Source organism: Astatotilapia calliptera, chromosome 17 (genome assembly GCF_900246225.1).
Source record: "Astatotilapia calliptera chromosome 17, fAstCal1.2, whole genome shotgun sequence".
Lineage (NCBI taxonomy): Eukaryota > Metazoa > Chordata > Actinopteri > Cichliformes > Cichlidae > Astatotilapia > Astatotilapia calliptera.
Window position 1 is genome coordinate 11,902,213 of NC_039318.1, and position 21,114 is coordinate 11,923,326.

The following is a 21,114-nucleotide window of genomic DNA, read 5'->3' on the forward strand; positions in this document are numbered from 1 at the left end:
GAGTGTACTCACATTCATTTAAAGATCCTTCTTAAAAAGAATTTCTTATTAAAATCTAACTTTGGCTGTATTTCCTCCTTGACTGTAAGGTCTTATTAATGCTGTGGCTCAGAGACCAAATGGCCTTAAAAACATTGCCGTTAAAGCTCTCCTGTCAAGGCCTCACATGGAAAAACTTTTGAAGCCATGTCTTTCTGTTAAGTGATACAGGGCACCACAATATCCTGCTTCACATCCCAATTAAGAGATTTGAGGTCAATTTTTTTTTTTTTTTAACTGCGCTTTTCTGCCAGAATGTCAAATCAGCCACTGAGACATTTTGCCATTTTACTCCAGATTATCCAGTGAAGCAGCTGGCACCGCTTCAAACTATAGCACCCCCACCCCCCACTCTCCCGTCCCAGCATGACTAAACTGGAAATGGTTAAGCTCTTCTAATAACTTCCATACTTACATTTTCTGGTGGTTCCCCCACAAGGAGTCATTCGCAAAATAACTTTTCTTGACGCTGAGTGCAGTGTGAACGTAGTACGTGAGCCACTGCAATTGTGCGATTAAAAAATGTGTTATTTGTTACTTTTTTTTCTTTTTCTTTTTTGCCAGACAACAGTTTAGTTTCAGCAGTCATAACAAGGTTGCAGCCATTTGTTCTGGCTTTGTTGAATAACGGCCCAGTATCAATACCACATGGGTTGTGAAGTGGATTTGGAATTAATATTGTTATAGCATGGTTACTGGCACATATTGATGTGTTTACTTTTCCTTTGTTTCTCTCAGTGTTTTTAGTTAAGCACTATTTCTAGGAAAAACTTGTGAAAGTCGAGATGGTAAAAATGATCTTCACCCCTTCAGGTTTCTCTTCATCTTTGCAGCGCCTGCATTTTTGCTTATGTAAGCATTAGATTGTAATTTATGACCTCTCACATTCCAGGTGTCATGACTAGTCGGGAAGTAACCCTTAGATGAATGAAGATTGGGTTTTTGCGCAGATATAACTTCTCGTGATGTGTTTCTGTTTAACGCTATCCCTCTCCTCTCCAGGGTCCAGCAGGCCTGATTGGGATAGCTGGGGTGATAGGAGTTCCTGGTGAAAAGGTGAGGTGTGTGTTTCTCTGTCATTAGGCTGTCAGACAGCATGAGCTGCCTGCCTGTCAGTGGCAGACCTATATAATTAGGCCATGGCTTGAGGCCCACGAGCCCCAGAACACGTGCTTGTATAAACACTCAACACTCTCACATCCTCATCCATAACAATATTGTCAAATCCACATCACCACTATTTCCTTTAAACCCTCCTGCACTCTGCCGAATGTCAAGCTATAATGAAAGTGAACATTTGATTACAATACTCTTTAGACAAATTTGCTTGTCTACGGATGTTAGAAACTCCCAAAATATAATTGTTTCTGACACAGTGCTTTTTTAAAAGTTCTTTTTCCACCTCAGCTTATGCCGAGTAAACGTGCACAGCATTACACACCTTTTTAATCTCTGTACAGTAAATTGTTCCCTCCCTCTATCTCAACCTGCAGCCCCTTTTCCTTCCTATCCAGAAGGCCCATTTGTCAGAACATGTTCTTGTGGTGGGAAGCCATCTGCTTGTCAGATTCTTGCTTGTCCTCCTACTCCTCTTACACAAAAATCCTCCTCCTGGTTCAATCTGTCATCACCAGCTGTACCCTGACAGCCTAAAAATTCTTTTCACATTATAGATATATGGATAATATTTGTTTAATACTGCTCTAAGTATTTCCAAAACAGTTCCATACGAATAGTCTGATCCCTGTGTGAGACAAGGTGGAATAACAAGTGTTACAGAGGTTAAAAAAAGCCCTTGGAAGCTTTACTGATCAGCTGGGCTTACCTTTGGCTTTTATTATACTGTGCAGAGGGCCAAAGACAATATATATATTAGTATCTGCTATTTGTACACCACTGTCACATTTACCTTCTACACTTAAAGAAGCTCCTCTCCACTTTCATGGCTTTTATTAAGTAGAAATGTATGTGAATGCGTGTTGAGGTTTTAGGTCATGGTTTAATGATCAACTCTTCCTTTTCCTCCAGGGTGACCGGGGACCACCAGGTCCAACAGGTCCAGCCGGAGAGAAGGGGCCCAGGGTAAGTGCAGTCACTCAGGATATTCTGCAGCTCTCCGTTTCTTGTCTGACAGCTCACAAACCTACGGTAAAAGGGTTAATAGACTAAAACAGTAAACTAATGGCTAAAGATGATGAGTTAAATTCGAACCACTAAGCGATGCTGGCTGTAAGCTTTGGCAGATGTTACATGTTTTAGTTCCTGGAAATGAAGGCAGACCCTCTAGAGACCCAAGTTCCAGATTACTCCGTGTTGCAACTTCTGAAGGTACAAATGTTTGCAAAATAGATCTTTCCACAGTGTTGTTATTGAAGGTGTTTGCATAGTGAAACCTTTCACTGTAAATTTGCAGTAATATACTGACAGCAGCACAATATAGAGTATTGCTGCAAATAAACGTGCAGATACTATATTCTTGGAGATTACGAGAATCTTTTAGCTCTTTTAGACACCTATCTAATCTCTAGATAGGTAATATTATCGAATGTACTGAAGGATTAGTTAGAGCTACCCACAGGCATGGAGAATCTGACCAGTGTAGCAGACCACTAACAGTCATTCACAGTTTGTACCTCATTGTAAGACTAAAGAGAGCCAAAACCTAACCTAGCTGTGTATAAACTGAGTAAACATAGTGCCCATTGATTGTGGGTTACTGAGACTGAGTAAAAACAGTGTCCAGTGCAGCAGTGTTTCTTATATGTGCTGTAATGCTGCATGAATCTTCAAGAGAAGCTGGCCTACATCCTACACTGTCCAGGGGCCTTGGATTGACTCCATGTCTGTGGCTTTGGGCCCCAGGCCTGACCTAACTAATCTGGTGGCAGTCAAAAGGCTAGCGTGCACATTTGGCTAAGAAGGAGAGAGATGTTTGTGAGCTGCGAGAGGGATTGCAGTGATTTGTGTGAACCAGTTGGTGGTGTAATGTAGCCACATTAACGAGGAGTGGAGGTTGAGTTTAGAGGCTTGTGCTGTGTAATCATCACAGATTACAATGATCTTATCCAGAAATTCTGTTTCTGTTCAAAGACAATTTGCAGGATTAGCATTTTCTGGAACGTGTTCTAGTCTTTAGTGACTTTCTTTGACTTTTGGGTGTTATTCCCTCATAGATAATTATAGGAAAATACTGTAAAATGTGGGTGAGAACCACAACACCGAACAGCCTGGAGCCCATTCTAAGACAACATAATATGAAACACAGTTCTGTTCACCGCTGCCCCAGATTAGCTGCTGATCCCAAAGCATAGTGCAGATAAGCATGGATATTTTATGTCGTGTTACCGCTTTTACTTTTTAAAAATGATTTTGTAGGCGATATCAATAAAGAGTGACATGTTTTCCCCTTTCTTTTTGGTGTCAGGGTTATCCAGGGTTGCCAGGGAGCCCAGGGGACATCGGCATGCAAGGTGCACCTGTAAGTGGAGCAACAAAAACATGCAGGATTTTAACCTCATGCATACCTCCCTATATGTGTATTTTTTGTCATCAATTTCCTTTGCTGAGTACTTTTTGCTCCCTGTGTATTAATGAATCTCATCTTCTGTACCAAGTGTCTCGGCTGGATGTCTGTAAATACCTAAATTGCAAGATTTTCTTGGGCCCTTAAACTGTGCTGAAGGATCACGCTCGTCTTTGTAAACACCCAAAGTTTATGAGGGCTATTTGATACATCAGTTTCCCCCATTCTCACAATTTAGCGTGGAGCAGTAAACAGTGCGTCTAACTGGCTGAAGATCATTTCCACCGAGCTGTTTGTGCAGCATGCCGTAGGTTCACAGCATTAGTGATGATGTGGTTAGAAGATGCATAGTTATTTTATCTAAATATTATAACCATAACTCCACCAAATATTATGAAAACCTTCAAACTTTATTCTTATTTTTTCCCTTCTTCTTATAATTTCCTGGTCTATGTTCTCACTAATTTCACTTCTATATCCACACTGTTTTTTTTTTTCTGACAGGGTCCACCGGGACCGAGGGGTAGTCCAGGCATTGCTGGGCCAAAGGGTAGAAGGGTAAGAGGAGACTGTAACATTTGGGCACAAGCTGCATCAGTCCCTTAAAAAAAACTTCCCTCATCAGACCTTTGGTTTGTCTGTTTCACATCACATCTTCTTTCCCATAAACCAGAGCTTGAAGCAATTAAAAGACATGTGGATGTCGTTCCACATGGCCCAAGCTTCTTTATAGGTGCAATTACAACTGTTTCACGAGCACCATGAATCTAGTGTTACAAGACATCATTGTAAGGTCAAACCAGTGAGGTGATTTAATGCTGGTGGGACATCGTGTGGCAGAGAGAAGAACAACACCTACAGGTGGCAAAAGAACAGTTTCTGGTTTCTGTGCTTGTGATTTTCTAAGAATTTAAATTCTGCAGCAGCAGAAATTAAGGAGGAAGCAAATTTAAATCCTGAACCAACTTGGCAGATATACATGCCACGGCATGTCCTGCTATCTTTTAATAAGATTACTGCAGTCCTGTGGTATTAACAGAAATCTGTTTGCCCTCAAAAAAAAGATTGGATTTTTTTATTTGATTGGAAACAAACTCTTTTGTTTTGTATCTTGACATTTAGAAAAGTCCCCGAAGAATCGTTTAATTGTTAACACATAAGCAGCTTTTCCAAATTTCTTTTACCAGCAAGGTAGTTAAAAGTTTGGTGCTTTCTTGTAAAATACTGGGCTAGCGTAAGCAAGCAGAAGCTCATTTTGGACTTTTCAAACTTTTATTTTTGCAAAAATCGCCTCTTTAAATTGATAGTTTACATCCACTTACAGTAGCTTCTGCACCAAACAGCAGCTTTCTAGTTGAATGTGTCCTATTAGGAGAAAAAATAATTGTAATAAGTTACTACCACATTACTTTAGTTCTCATCTGAGATCGTCTTCTTTAATTCTCAGAATGTTTTCTTCCTTCTGCATATTTTGCCCAGAAAGACATACGACACTTGCCACTTGAGTTGTTTAACATAATCCACACGTGTGTCAGTTCTGTCTTTGTTGAGGTCAAATACATCAGTCATTGTAAATGCATGTGATTTATTGTAGGCCAAAGAAAACTGACTTAAGTGAATTATTAAAAAACAGCTGTTATTGAAACAACTAAATAACTGCTTTGCCTATTTTCCCACCAAAAAACATGAAGAAATATGAATCTCAGTCAACATCTGGTTAGTTGTGAGACAGGCAGCCAAGCTGACCAAGCTGACCTTTAAAATGACAGCAAACCTTATGGCAACTCAGTGTTGTCATAATTTTACTGCTCCATGACCTCAGTGCCACACTGCAGGGGTGAATGTACATCACCTGCCTTCAGTTAGTGTCCGTGCCACTAAGAAAAGTTTTTTCCACACTATTACAAGATTAAACAGATAAAGGAACATAGCATCCATTATAACATGAAAGATTAGGCAAAAGTAAATGACTCAATGGTGTTTAAATCAAGACTGAGGTTGGAGAGGTGAACAAAAGGAAAAAGAATATAACGATAAATCCTACAAGGAAGATAAAAGAGCAGAGTGACACGAGAGGCTCAAGCAAAATAGCAGCAGATTTGTCCTCAAAGGAAGAGATATAAAAGGAAGACTCAATGGAGAGATAAGCTGAAAGGTCTAAAAGCATGGACAGGAGCAAAAAAAAAGAGGGGGGCTGAGGGTGTCTGTGTTATAGATCGTTGTCTCTGTATGGTGGCGCTACAATGCTGTGAAACCCCTGAATCTCTGTGGGGGTGGGAGGCTGCTACATCAGGCTGGAACACCTCCCCAAACAGACAAACAATACAGACTAATTACTTTGCTGGTGGTGCTGTTTCATTACCCATAGTTGGCATGTGAGAGCTTAGATGCTCAACGTACTGTTCTTTCTTTGTTGAGTGATGTTCAGTGGTGTGGCTCGTCTTGTTTTTGCACAGGGACCCCGAGGTCCAGATGGCCCACCGGGAGAACTGGGTCCTGAGGGCATCAAGGTAACATCATGGTATAGATATAGTAGGAAATTGACACTAATTCCTGTGTGTTAGCTGAGGCTTTATCCTAAATCTCGTTCCAAACGGTGGTATGTTTTTCAGGGTGAAAAGGGGGAGATCGGACCTAAAGGAGAGCCAAGCTTAATAGTAAGTAGTCTTTAGGTCAACGTGTTTTCACATCTGTATAAGAGAGAAACAGGGAATGCTGTGTGTTTTACATATACTTGAAGGCCTTTGAGAACATTTACGTAGCTTAATTTGTCTGAAGCCAAGAATAATAAAAAAAGTCATAAAATATGCGTCAACCAGCTTCATCGGACAAGCCAACAAGCACGCCCCCCTTCTTGAAGATGCATATTCACTTCGTGGAAAGGTCACGAGTGCGTCTGATTTCAAACAGCATCAAGAACAACAACGGCTTGCCCGGTGCACAAGCTCCATCAGACTTTAAGCAGTTTTTATCTTCAGAGGGAGGCTTTGGTCTAGTTGCCCCTGTGGCGGATTAGACGCAAATGTAATTCGCCTGTGCTGCTGGCGGTCTGTAGTAAAAGAAACCTGATCTCAATAAGCTGAAGAGTAGCAGGATGAAAGTAAACATTTGGGCTGTTTTGCGCCATCATGCAGTTGAAGATAAATGAACAACACATTTATTTATTCCTCCTGTAAAACACTCACATTTTTGTCTTCATATGGGAGAAATTCCCTAAAACTCGATGTTTGAGCGGTCAATGTCAAACATCCGTCTTTCTGCTGTGCGGTAGTAGCTGGAACTGCATCACCATCAGACATGGTAATGGGTTTGATTTGAGTTAACCTAACGTATTTCAATACACGTTAATCATTCATATGTATATTTTTCTTCTTGAAGGGCAAGGCTGGAAATCCAGGAGAGAGAGGCCCTCCTGGGAAGCCTGTGAGTAATATTTCTTTCCTTTTGTCTCTTAAAGCTTTTTTTTTTTTTTTTTTTGAGAAGCAACAGTGTAGAATAGTACTTTAAAGCTATCATGAAGAGTCTTTTTATTTGCACTAACAATACACACTCTGCGCTCTTCATCAGCATGTGATGATGCGCTCCTTGCTGCTCGTCTGGCATGACTTCAAGGTTTCGCACGTTGCGCGGTACTAAAATTATTATGTCTCAGTTGCTAACACAATTTCCTTCTTTTATATTTAAGAAATAAGGAGTAAATCTTCACTACTTTAAGCCCGTTTACAGTGTTCAAAGTCCAAATAAGACATTCATCCAGACCTGTTTCATTTCATTTAATCACAGCCATCCATTTTCTTAACTGTTTATCCAGTTCGTGGTTGCAGATTAGATAAGGGTTTATTAAGAGAAATGGAATGCACCTTTCTACTCTGTTTCATCACTCAAAGTGCTTTGTATAACATTGCTCAGTCACCCATTCATTCCAGCACTTTTTTCTATGTCTGAGTGCTCGCTATATCTAACATTCACACGTTCACACTCCAGTGAAAGCATGGAGGGCAACTCAGGCTTCAGTATCTCACCAAGGATACTTTTAAGCATGCAGAGTGGATCAAAGAGCTGTGACCACAGTAAATACTCAGTGGGATATTTGAACAAATAGATGCAGCAGGTCACGCCACAGTCAGACTTTTGGCAGATTTTAGGAGCCCTAGGTTGTTGTTTTTTTTGTTTTTTTTTCCAACCCTTTTTTGGTCTTTACAATTAATTATTGATCAAATGATGAATTGCAGTTTTGATGCATTGCGAAAGGCTGCAATAACTGATCAACAGATGGCAAAAGCATGTAAACAGCAGATATCAGTGGCACAATCAAAAATGGCTCCATGTGGGCTGGTTAATTATGGAGTGATGATCTTCACAGCAGTCATATCTATCTGTCTAGCTCGCTACTCTCTCTCTCTAATATGTATGTATGTGTGTATATGTAGATAGATATAGATATATATGCTGTTTATCACCTTCATTTCTTTTCGTGCTGTTGTTTGGCTTGTCTTCATTTACCACTGACAAATGAGCTTCTTTACTTGCCCACAAATCATGTCTTGGCTGAACATTTGACACTTTGGGATTGTTGGTAATCATTCTTATCAGACAAACACCTACAAAGACGCGTCTGGGCCTGCGTTCTCTCTATCAGTCAGCCATCGGTACAGTGAAACACTCGTTCAGTACATTCGTGCCATCCTTTGGACGGGACATCAAGCACAAACTTGGGACTTGTTTCAACCTGTGTGCTTTCCAAACACAGCTTGCATCCTCACCTCACAGCGAGGAGTTTCTGCTGACAGTAGCTTTTGTCCCACTGTTGCTGCTACTGCACTCTTTTAAAGGAACTTTCTCTACCTTTCCTTGCTGCTGCCAAAGATGCAGCATTGTTTCAATTTTTCCAACTCTGACGTCTTAGCGCCATCTTGTGCCCAATAAAATATCTCTCAAAACTTGTAACTCATTCTAATTCCTATTTTCTCTGTGCAAAAAAAAAAGAGAAAAAAGAACCAATTGAGTCATAGCGAGAAAATGATGCTATCTGTGATGTCATGTCCCATGAAGCTCACAGTCGAAGGCAGTTCTGTTAAGTTAAAGCAGCTGACAGTGGTTGTGACTGCTGCTCATAAATCTTTTTGTGGTCCACGCTCTTTTTTTAGCCCATTACTCTTAACTGGCTCTTGTTTTTAAACAGTAAGTGAACTTTAAAAATTGTCATTGGCTTTTGTGCTTTTTTGTACTTCTCCCCTTAGTTCATTTCACTCACCTCGTGTACAGTTTGAAAACATAGTTTTCCCTTGTGTCTAACCTTTTCAGTAGACGGAAGCAATGCTACAGAAGCCCTAAATTAACAGCACTGGGAATTAACAAAATCATTTTTTATGTTTCTGTAGTGGTTAAACCACCATTGTGCACAAGCTCTTTAATCAAAATGATAGTAAATGGTAAATGATGTTATTATTTCTGGATTAAGATGCCAAATTACAGTTATGTTTCCATTCAGGAATGCCAGTAAATGATTTTTAGCGGTTGAATGTCCTTTTGACTGGGACTATTGGACTTTAACCAGCTATGCTGCTCTAAATTAATATCCAAAGGACTTACCTTATTGAATTAAATAGTAAATTGACTTGTTTGTATAAAGCACTTTATACCTCATGTCTCATCACATACGCACTTTTTTTTGTGTCTAAATACTTTCTTCGATAAGTGCACGAGAAGTAACTCAAGGTTCAGTATCTTGCCCAAGAATACTTTGGCACATAGACTGGAGTAGCCAGGGATTAAACCACCAACCTTTAAATTAGCAGATGACCTGCTCTGCTTCATGAGCCACAAAACTTCTGATGTTGCAAATTTAGCTCACAGGCATAAAAACAAATGCCATTGGTCACATAATTGGAGTGTCTTGGCTATACAATGTTTGGACTACGACAAACAGAGTCTCATCCTGGAGTTTCTGTGTTGTGTCTGTAGCTGTCAGGCAACCTTGAAATATTAAACTCAGCCATCGCGTGTGTGTGGCCACACGGGAAATTGTGGTGATAATGATGGTGGTGTTGGTAATGACGAGAAGCCGTGCATGACTTCTGTTAACTACACAGGATGTTTGAGTGAATCACCACTGAGCTCATGATTATGTTTCCAGGGAAAACCAGGTATTCCAGGCAGCACCGGGGAGAGGGGAGCCCAAGGTGAACCAGTAAGTATGCGCTTTTTTCCTGCTGCATTGATGTGGTTGTTACAGGAAACTGCAAACAAACCGCATGCTGTGAAAAACACCTTCAGCAGAACATGTAATGACAGCGGGGAGAACGCGCTCGCCCGTAGATGCTCGCACGAGTTTCGCGAGGGAGAAGCTGTTACAGTTTAAATCACACGAGAAGCTCTGATCTTAGCAGAAAGAGAATCATTTCGGGGGAGGGAGTATATATTTGATATTCTTTATTTTCTTCCCTCTTCTGCTTTCACCACACCTGAATGCTCCCCACCTTGTGCCTCCCTTTTTGGCTTAGTCTTCAAATTCTTAATTTGCCTGGAACTCCTTCAGTCCCCACAGGGGCAGGAGGAATGTCAAACAGTCAGATACAGATATTTATAAGGGTGAGAGCTTTCTGTAATGCTAGATGCTCGGTTTATGTTATAGGTCTCATCTTGTGTGTTTGGCTGGTCTTCAGTCTTTTTATTTCAGACTCATTCAATCTCATCTCTCAGTTCTTTTTCTAGACTAGACATATAATTAAAAGTTGGGGCATTACATGCTAGAATTTTTTATTATATCTATTTTGTTCTATTTTGTTTTAAGTTCCTGATGTAGAAGTTAATGAGATTCCTGAATCATTGTGTTTGTGTGCTTTAGCCATGGTGGTTCTTTTTCTTTCAGGGACCCAGAGGACCTGCTGGAGAGGCTGGACCTGATGGAGAACAAGGACCTGAAGTACTTTACATTAAATGCTCATGATGCTTTATTGATTATGAGTATTATTTGACAATCCTATCCAAATGTATGCAAATGAAATATTGCCTATGGTTCTCTTTCCCATCATTGTAGGGTTTACCAGGCTTAGAGGGAGAACCAGGTGCCATTGGAGAGCCAGGGGAAAAGGTTTGTACTGTCTTGTTATAATTCTTGAACCTTTGCCTTCTTCCTGCTCCACTAATTTGCAAATCAATGGGCACGCTCATTGAAAGTGAAACAGCGGGTGATGCAAATATGTAAGTGTGTTCTGACCTCCAGCCAGCTTCTTGTTGTGGTTTGTCTCCCTGTAGGGTGATGTTGGGCCTCCAGGAGCTGAAGGGGAGCAGGGGCAGGAGGGAATGAGAGTGAGTGACTGCAGTTTGCTAATCCCTTCCTTCCCTGTGTTCGGGTAACCCTAACCCAGTTGTATATTTACTCACCCCCCTCATTCTGACAGAGATGTTTTATCCGCTTGCCAGAAGAAAGTAGAAATACAAGAGTGTTTGTGTGATGTATAAACTATATATATATATATATGTAGATGGAACAGACTGCTTTAGTTTCATCTTCCCGTGTTGTGCACAAAATTAGGCAGAGCTTTGAATGGCTGGCTGTCCGTGGGCAGATTTTTTTAACATGACAGGGCTTAACTGTGCAAGATCCATTCAAAAACATTGTGTGTTAGATAAGTGTTTCATTAAGTCGAGGCTTATTGCAAAGAATGGCACGATGCAGCCCATGAGTACTGGATATAAGCTGTCAGCAGCAGAGGGGCCAAGCGGCTTCTGTCAAACATGCACGCACTTTATGCCCCAGTCTCTATCTTCCTTTCATCATTTCATGTATTTTAAGTTCCTCATATGTACTTAAAACTATTTTGATTATGTAAAATGTGTGAGAGGAAGCGAGCTAAATCTGCAATCCTTTTCTATCAAATACTTGGATGGAAAACAAAAACCTGGATCATATGTGACATGTGGCAGTATGGTTGTTTCCATGGAGATCTTACCAGTGCAGATGTTCTATGAGGTCTAGGTTTTATAGTTTAAATGATTATATTGTGGATTTCAACATAATTTGAATTTTTCATGAATCTATTTCCATTTTAGAGAGCGCTGCATGATTTTTGCCTTTTGGTTACGCAAAAATAATTATCCCTTAATGTATTTTTGTTTTAAACAAACACATTATAAATACAAGATAAAGTCTAGTTCTCATCACATTGAAGTGATGTGCAAGTATATTTGAGGATGCATGCATGCAGTAGGTTGGATTAGGTCGGGCTGGGAGCTTTTTTTTATCACACGTAACCACAGGTTACACAAATTATTAAACAATCTTGTGTTACCAAGGGATGTGAAGTTGTGCAGAGTATTATTTAAACTTGCCGAGGATTTCCAGAAGCAGCATGCCTGTTACTAAGAATCAATGTCTATTTCATAAACGGCTCCAATTAAAACTGAAGTAAAAATTCATAGATGCATTGTAGTTTTCTTGGCACTTGAGTTGAGATGTAATAGGAACTGCTGATTTCTAACTTTTTACAGCAGATGTATTTAAAACTGTTTTTATGTTTTAAGGGTCCTCCCGGTCCCCCTGGTGAAGACGGACCTCAGGGAAAAGATGGAGCCAAGGTTTGTTGACTTGTGTGTTCTTGATTATTTCTGATCAAATGAACCAGGGAGGCAAAAGATTTATTTTAGCTGGACTGACCCTATGATAGTAAATCAAAATGTTAGAACATCCGCAGATTAGCTCAGGATTCCAAAATAGGTCATCCCAGTGGTACATTGAATCTCATTGCATTACTTAGTATATCCACTTAATTTCACACTGGATTTGAGTATGATATTAAAATCTACGGAAGCGGGTGAAAGTAATGTTAGTTTGCCCCAAATCTTCCATCTTTCTAGTGGTAATATAATAAAAGCTTATTCTATTGTTGCTGAATTGTCTTTACTTTTACTCTTTTCTTGTGTGCCTGTTTTCCTCTTTCTACGTCAAATTGCCAGGGTGAACCTGGAGAGCGTGGGCCTTTTGGGGAGCCAGGGGAGAAAGGGACAGAAGGGGATCCTGGACCCCTGGGGCCACCTGGAGAGCCTGGGAAACAGGGCTTCCGTGTAAGTTAATATTGGTCCCAAAGTTTAACTTTCAGATAATACAGCAAACTTCATGTAAATGAGGGAAATCTAGAGACACATTTCTGTAAATAATACCTTTGATTCCCAGTAGGGGTCACTCTGCTCTTCAATAAAAACGTTTTGCTACTGGGTTGATAAATTTACCTTGTCAGAGATTTTGGATGTGTAGCATGGTCTGAGAGCTGCAGATCTTAGGTTCTTGGTGTTTGGAGATACAGATCCAAGTCTAGCCATGGGTGACAAGGAGCAAGAAGGTCACTGTTATCTGGAGGGAAGGACGCAGATTCAGAGTGTATCTAGTGTATCAGTATCTGCTGGTTAGTGTTTAATCTGAACATCGGGCAATAAAGTGAGATAGAATCCAGAATATGACAGAGTCTGTTCTGGGATAATTTAAAACGTATTTTAAGCAATATAATTTACTGGCAATCACTTTACAGGGTCCAGAAGGAAAAGTGGGTCCCCCAGGAAACAGAGGACGGCACGGAAAGAAAGTAAATATCCTGATCAGCCAAGTTCCATTTAACACAAAGGGCACATTTAACACAGAGAGCCACTGAGGCATCTAGTCTTATAGTTTATTTTTAAAGTAACCTGCTTACAATAAAATGAAAACAGCAAGATTTATTAATAATACTAATTTTTATGTCTTTTAATTATATTTACAATCTTTTACAGGGAGAGAGGGGTCCTCCTGGTCTTGCTGGGGAGATTGGCGCTCGGGGAGACATCGGCCAGCCGGGCGAGCCAGGACTGAAAGGTGCCAGGGGAACTCGAGGCACATCTGTAAGGTCCCATTTCTTCTTCTACTACTGTAGGTGTTGAAGACTGCAAGCCACAGTTTATATTGAAGGTGTGGCCTGCAGTCTATGATGTTTGTTAATTGAATCTGTGGAATTGTATCAGCTGAACCTTTAGCTATAATGGGCTAGAGAGGGGAAAAAGACACATCTTGTGTATAATTAATTCTTTATACTGCTGAAGTCAATCGAACTCAGAATTTTAAAACCAAAGCAAACTGTTAAAACCAAAGCAAGAAGATGTAAGAGATGGCAAGCTAGGAGGATGCCAGACATTTTTTCAGCTCCCCTTTCAGTAGAACCACTGAGACTACTTTGATATAGCTGTGGATCAACGATTTATAAGCCTGCCAAAGATATATTTATCTGGAGAAGACCTAAAAAGCAAAGCAGAAGCACCATGACTGATTCAAGGCCTTATTTCGCATTTTCTGCATTGCTTCCAGGGTCAGCCTGGAGTCATGGGGATAGACGGGCAACCAGGACTTCCAGGATACCCAGTAAGTTTTTCTTTTCTAAACTTGGTTTCATGAAAACAGTCTTTTTGTCTTCACTCGTGTATACATGAATGTGTATTGTATAACCATGTGGGATAAACACACACACACACACACACGAAAACTTAACAACCATATGTGCACATGCTCAGAAACGCACAAAACCCCATGAGTACAGTGCCCTGAGATTTTCATGCCAGAACACTTTACTCACAGTTATTGAAGAAAGAAGGATGACTGACACATCAGTCATCCTTCTTTGCTTTTCTCGGTAGCCTGAGATATCCTCAAAAACACTAGATATCAGAAAATATCTTTACAAATTCTACACAAATAGAGCCTAATGCTTGTTGCTAATGTTTTTTGTGAATCTGTGTGTGCATGTGTGCTTTTAGAGTCCTTCAGACTTGATTGAATCTGACATAATATATGGAATTTTGTTTATCCCTAAAAAACAGTTCTGATTAAAAGCCAGCATAAGTGTGGCAGCCCCATTACGTACAATAGTCAGGTTTTCTTTTTTTTCTTTAGGGGCACCTTGGAAAGCCTGGGCCCGTTGGCCCGCCAGGACCCAAAGGTGAAAAGGTAATTTGATACCTGAATTTGTGACTTATGTCCTTAACTGGATTTCTTAGGTTATTCAGAGTTCTTTAAAGTACTAAATTATCTGCCTGCAATCTACATCCACTCATCTATGATTGTATGTTTGCGTTTGCTACATCCCAGGGTTACCCAGGCGAGGACAACAGGACCCCAGGACTGCCAGGGCCCTTAGGTGAACCAGTAGGTCTTGCTTTCCTTTAAACTCTCCATTCTGAACTCTCCTTGCTCTGCTTATCCAAAGCAATTTAAATACCAGATTGAGACTGGATGTAAAAGTTAATCCTGATCAGCTCCTGATTTTAGCACCAAATGCACTCATTGATAAAAAATGAATGTTAAAGTTTCTTATCCTAAATCTGTCATGTGCATGAAGCGATTATCAACCTTCTGTGTCTTAATTACTGACTGAGAAGTTAGAGACAAAACGGCTACCTCACACACAGGGCACAGCTAAAGTTTTCTTCCTAATACCTAAGTCACCACAAGGATTCAGCATATTTCACAGTGACTCATTCTTAAACTAATATCAAAGGAGGATCAGCATAAAGCGGCTTTAGAAACCCCGGAGTCATGCAGTCATACAACAGTTGTGTTCTCTAAGATGCATTTCCCCTGCAATAGTCATGATGACTACTGACAGAGGCTACACTGCATGAACAGTTGGAGGTATTGGCTGTCTGCACGTCAGTAGTATTGAATTTTCAAGTTGGCACAGAATTGCAGTGTATAGTATAAGCAATACAATGCCAGCCTCTGCTTTATTGTACCCTGTAATCACGTTCAGAGAGATTCATGTGTTTGATATGTGGGGAGTGAGTCTGAGTAGGTGCCCAGCTCACCTGAAGCTGTGCAGGTAAAAGACAGTCATGTATGTATATGCAGTATGCACATTCATGTGTGTGCATTCATTGTCTACGCAGGGGCCTCCAGGGGAACGAGGAGAGCGTGGAGAGTCGGGGGATGAAGGCTATCAGGTAGGAACGAACCATTAAACGTCAGACACACGGCACTCCGCTCAGTCTGCTTGATTGTTGTTTATACTCCACGCTGCCCCTTTCGCATGAAGAGCAGACCACACATGTTGGAGAGGATTACCAAAATCCGAGCAATAAGGCTGAGAAAATCTGTTGCTTTTTCCCAAGAAGTACACACACTTGAGCACAAGTTCACGGTGATGGCAACGTATTAACTGGGGGGGTCTGTGCTAGTCTGTGAACTCGTCTCCAAATTCAAAAATCTTCATTGTCGTTAACATATAAAACATTTTGGTTTTTAGATGCATTTGTTTTTGTTGTATTATTCTGTAGTTTCCTTAGACAGGACAAAAGACAGACTGGTTAGTTAAGTAAATGGATGAAATAGCTTAATTCGGTGCAGTTATAGATAATATAAAAAAATCCTAGTTTTGATACTATGGAGCCTCTGAGTTTTTACTGCAGGTGGAAAAGAGGCATTTGGGTATAGACATTAATTATGCTTTTGGGCTCCCTCTTTAGTAAAGAACATGAGAATGATGTGTATGTATTATTCACAAATAAAAAGTTACTTATCAAATCTGAAAATTATGTTTCAGGGCTATATCGGTACCCCTGGACCTCGTGGGGCTTCTGGACCACAAGGCCCACCGGTAAGTCAGTAAACAGCTGCCTAAAAATTTACAAAGAACTAAACCGAAGTTTTAGACTGAAGAAGGCTCGTGGATGAGAGCTAAAGAAGACTTAAAGAAGTCTGGTTGCCTTTTTATTTTCAAGCTTAAGACTACCATGACCTAATGGCAGAGAACCCACACAGCCGTAGCAACACTATTTAATCTGTTGTTTTTTTACATTTACCCACAGTTGAATATCTCTACTGTGTGCTGGCCATATTGTGGTGATGATAAATATATGAAATATCTAAATGTGTTCTTTCAAAGGGTGACAGATAAGTACGTCTTTAAATCAAAACTTTTTATTCAGTTTGAGAGTGTGATTGTTCTCCTAACAGGAAAATGCCTATTAGATTAGGATCTATACTGTGGGATATACTGTATATGCTGTGGAGTGTTAAAAGTGACTCGATTAAGAAGTAGGGTAAACAAGGATATTCCTTATAATCATAATATTGCATATCATTTTTATATAGATCTACACAGCTTGATAATATTTTGCGTGTTTATATTCTACTTACTTTATAGTGTATTCTTCCTTCGCACAGGGATCTCCAGGCTCCCCCGGAGAACCAGGCCCAAAAGGAGAAAAAGGAGCTCCGGTGAGACTTGACACCATTCACATACAGCATAATACAGCTTTTCAATAATGTGAATAGTTTAGGAAATCACTAAATTTGGTCTCTTCTCTGTGTGGAATGATTGATTTACACCTGACAGTAGAAAATGTACAAAACCAGATGCAAACAGATTTAACCAAAATCCCCAATTTGTCATTTTTTTAGCTGTCACCACAGGAGCATGCTGCTACAGATGTTTAAGCTGCTTGTCACGCTAGATAATTTTAGCTCAGCTGTGGTAGAATTCTGCTTACTTCATCGAGATAGAAAGCAGGCGGTTGAAGAAAAAAAAGATGCTTGGAGCAATGAAGTTTGGACAGCAACCAGGGAACTGCAGCTTTTCCTTACACCCTGAATGCACCATTAAACTTCTCAAATATTTAATCTGATGTTTATTAATGGCTCATTGCTTTTTGTTCTTTGATACTTAAAATGCAGATACGTTTTACTAACATGTGCTACCTTGAACTAACAGGTTTGCTTGCTTAGTCTCATGTTCTTTAGAGCCCTCAGTCTTCACAGGCTTTCTAATTGCATAACTATGCATAACTATGATTTCCCTGTGCAACAGCTTTGACGCTCCTTGATCAGGTTCCATACGGCCTTTTGTAATCTTGAAGTGTCACAGGTGTACAGACATGACTGACTCGCCACCACATGCGAAACAGCTTGTATAGAAGAGTGATTATATAAGCAGTTCACATACTATCCAACCATTTCAGTGGATTTCGCCAAACTCGAGTTCAAATTAAGTTTGTGCAATACCTTAACATGGAACTTGTATTTCCATATGCTTAGAAGCACTGAGAACTTAGCAGCCTGCCAGGAAACACTGGAAACTTTGAGGATCTTCTGTATGCCTGTTTTAGATTAACAGCTTTGATAAAGCATTTCTTAAACAATATCTCTCTGGGACTATGAATAAATCACTGTCACTGGGTTGATGTTTTTAGCTGTTATGGTTTTAAAGTATCCATAAAGGTTTTGAACTGGACATTTCTTGCAACAGTATTCAGTGATTTTCACTAAAATCTGAAACATTTCTCTGTGAAGTATAGTAAAAATCACATTTTTACTGTGTAGAGAGTGATATACTAAAACATTTGTGTTTTCTTTTTAATGCACATGTTATTTTTCATGTTTATGTTTTTCTAGGGTTTGGCTGGAAAGAAAGGTGCAAGAGGTCTGGTTGGAGCTCCCGGCATTGAAGTAAGCATCATATTAGCTCAGTTAAGTGAATGGCCTAAAGAGAAGCAGCCGCCTCTTTACATTAGCTGAGAACCTTCTGCATCATCAAATTATTGCATATGTCTACACGGTTCTCATTCCTTTAAAAGAAAAAAAATCACAAGATCAACAGTGATCATTGAGAAAATAAACAGATGTGAGCTTTAATTTAAAAAACTTGATAAGCCAAAACCCAACATGATTGCAATAAAAATGCAAAAACTAAACTAAATCAAACTATGAGGAAGGCACTAAAGACAAAAGTAGGACATCTGGGAGCAGATGATTACACAAAGAGAAAGACAAGACTAGACATACAGGCTTAGGGATGACTGACAATGAGACACAGTTGGAAATAAACAGGCAGGAAAGGAACAAAGACAGGAGACAAAACCCAGAGCAAGACACACAAGAAAACCAACCTTCAAAATAAAACGAAGTAACTGAAAGACAAAGTAACTGACAAATATGAAGACAGAGAAGACCAGGATAAATATTTTACTGTAATTTCTAACGATCCAGATGGTGGACTTCAGTGCTTCAGGCTAAGCATCAGAGGAAGAATCACAGGTGTAAATATAGTCACGAGATTATTGACGGAAAGTGATGTTTTACGAAAAGATTGATGGTATTTTTAAATGCCCCTCTGGCTGAAACTGACACTGTCATTTAACAGGGGCCGACTGGGTTACCTGGGCTCACAGGAATGAAGGGTTATCCAGGCCCTGATGGCCCCCCGGGACCAACTGGCTTAGCAGGACTCCCAGGAAAACAAGGTCGACAGGTAATCGGTGACATATAGACAGCAGCGTTTCCTTGGTGTTGGGATTAACATTATAGCAAACGCTAACTACGGTAGCCTTAAGTAATTGATTAGCTTACTATTTTAGGCAATTCAATAGTCTCACATTAATGAAATATATTTAAAAAGCAGAGTTCAGTTGAATGTTTTTCACCATGAGCACTGTTAATGTTGGTCGCAGAAGGAGTCGAAAGACGTAGTTGCACAGCTAAACTGTCAACAGGGGAGTTCCTTTACTGGAGACTTGCGGCGTGCTTTCTGTAGCACCACAAAAATCAACAAATGGGACTCATGGAATTGCAAGTGACCAAAGATTTACTCCAGCTCCTTCCATCTGTTATTGTATGAGTGGGACTGGAGACTTGGACTGATCATTAAATGTCTTGTTTGATTTGATTGGCCTCTTCATTTTGGGCCTCTCCAAATATATATGCAGCCAAAGTGGACTGGGATTACATGCGTGCAAAAGGCCTTTTAGCCAAGTTGGAAAGCCAAGTCCTACTGGTCTGGCTTTCATTTAGATAATGTTGTATGAAAGTCTAGTGAGGCTAATTTTAGCCATTGATGCTTTTCAGATGAACTAAAACTATACAGTTTCCCATTGGTAACATCCCCAACTGCACTGGTGTTGAAAGAACGTGAATAATCCCTTAAAATTATATCTGTCTAATTTAAATATAGTAACATGTCTTACATTGCTGTGTAAAAAGTAATGCAATGATTTGACATTGCATCACTTTTTACTTTCAGCTCCACAAGAAGGCAAATTTTCAGGTCTGCTGTAGTAGAGGGCCGTTGTTGTTTTACTTGATAAAGGACATTCTTCACTCCTTAACTTCAAGTCTTTAAATCAAACTGCTGCTTAAAAGCGGCTGATTCTGAGTCTTGGAGAAACCCTTTCAAATAATTTTCAGCTTTTCTGTGAATCAGTTTTAGTTTTTCACTCAAGCTGCCAAGAAAAAACTGTCAGGTTTCATAAATCCTTTTGTCGTTATCGTCTTTGCCCTTTGTGCCTAAGTTGGCACAGAATTCACTGTGACATCATAAATGAAATTTTTGGAAATAACTTAACAATTCATGCTCATGTTAAAAAGAATCACAACATTAATTTCTAATATGATAAAATGATGAACCGATTATGCATCACATGCCAAGTACCAGATGTCCATGGATGTTGTTATCTAGGTTTAATCTGGTCTGTCATTCGTGACATTTACAGACCCTCTTGTGTGCAAATTAGTTGAAAAGTTAAAATCCGTCTCTTTCGGGCTCAAATTCAACAAATTTATGTTTACCTTCCAAGTCATTTTCTTTTGATTAGAAGTTAAAATGATTTCTAAATGGCACATAGCCCCTTTTACCCGCATTCCTGTATGTGGGGAAAGGTGAAGGGTAAATTGTTCAGACCTTGGTTTATCTAAGGGTTTGCCAACACCTGCATACTGTGGGTTTCATCCAGTAAACCACTGGTGGTGTAATTCCACCGAAATTCCTAAAGTATCCTGTCTCTTCACTGTCAGCCACATGGGAGGCAACAACTCACTGAGTGTGTTATTCTAAAATCTCAGGCTCCCTGCTGCCTCACCTACACTGCTGATGGAGCAGGAAACCACTGTGGTCTACAAAGTAAAAAACAACTCACTAACAGGTTTTCTGGACAGCCTTTAGACATACGCTGTCGAGGACCCGTGTTCTAAAATTGCTTCAACACAACAATTTTAGAATTTTGTTTATATAATGAAACACTGGAAATAGTGTTCATTGTACTCTATAGCAGCTAATTGTAGTAGATGTCAATATTTACCATCAGTAAATAACCCTCTCCACTAACACTCAAGTTCCAAATGATTTTTCCAACATGCATTTATACACTTGTGTTTAGCTTTTGCAGAGGACTATGCTTGTGGTTTTGTCTGCTTTGTCAGAAGTTTGAGTGTCATTTGTTTAATAGCAACATTTAAACAGAAGAGGCACCCATAAGATAGACCTCAAATGTGTCACTATATATGTCATTTACTATTGTAGAGTAGTGTTTTAAACAGTGGCATAATGTTTTGTGGATTTTGTGTTGTGCCTTTTGAGGAAGCACACTAACTTTAGTACCTTTTTAACCTTGGCAAAGATTTGTTCAATCATCTCTTGTGTGTATGTAGGGTCAGAGGGGCTCAGTGGGACTGGAAGGGCCTGCTGGACGGCCAGGTCCAATGGGAGAACTTGGACTTCCTGGACATTCTGGAGAAAGGGGACCGCCAGGTCACAAGGTGGAAA

General features: G+C 39.9%; 1 protein-coding gene across 1 annotated transcript in view; it reads left to right on the forward strand.

The window, feature by feature from the left end:
* The window catches only part of col24a1 (collagen type XXIV alpha 1 chain), an 87,837-nt gene that overhangs the window by 56,674 nt on the left and 10,049 nt on the right, over positions 1 to 21,114 (forward strand). Inside the window, exons 25-48 of the mRNA XM_026146179.1 lie at positions 1,042 to 1,095; positions 2,068 to 2,121; positions 3,464 to 3,517; positions 4,067 to 4,120; positions 6,019 to 6,072; positions 6,175 to 6,219; positions 6,941 to 6,985; positions 9,699 to 9,752; positions 10,434 to 10,487; positions 10,602 to 10,655; positions 10,820 to 10,873; positions 12,089 to 12,142; positions 12,521 to 12,628; positions 13,090 to 13,143; positions 13,328 to 13,435; positions 13,896 to 13,949; positions 14,478 to 14,531; positions 14,673 to 14,729; positions 15,470 to 15,523; positions 16,123 to 16,176; positions 16,746 to 16,799; positions 17,973 to 18,026; positions 18,721 to 18,828; positions 21,000 to 21,107. Of these exons, the coding sequence (XP_026001964.1) occupies positions 1,042 to 1,095; positions 2,068 to 2,121; positions 3,464 to 3,517; positions 4,067 to 4,120; positions 6,019 to 6,072; positions 6,175 to 6,219; positions 6,941 to 6,985; positions 9,699 to 9,752; positions 10,434 to 10,487; positions 10,602 to 10,655; positions 10,820 to 10,873; positions 12,089 to 12,142; positions 12,521 to 12,628; positions 13,090 to 13,143; positions 13,328 to 13,435; positions 13,896 to 13,949; positions 14,478 to 14,531; positions 14,673 to 14,729; positions 15,470 to 15,523; positions 16,123 to 16,176; positions 16,746 to 16,799; positions 17,973 to 18,026; positions 18,721 to 18,828; positions 21,000 to 21,107 (1,497 nt within the window). The remainder of the gene's footprint in view (positions 1 to 1,041; positions 1,096 to 2,067; positions 2,122 to 3,463; positions 3,518 to 4,066; positions 4,121 to 6,018; positions 6,073 to 6,174; positions 6,220 to 6,940; positions 6,986 to 9,698; positions 9,753 to 10,433; positions 10,488 to 10,601; positions 10,656 to 10,819; positions 10,874 to 12,088; positions 12,143 to 12,520; positions 12,629 to 13,089; positions 13,144 to 13,327; positions 13,436 to 13,895; positions 13,950 to 14,477; positions 14,532 to 14,672; positions 14,730 to 15,469; positions 15,524 to 16,122; positions 16,177 to 16,745; positions 16,800 to 17,972; positions 18,027 to 18,720; positions 18,829 to 20,999; positions 21,108 to 21,114) is intronic.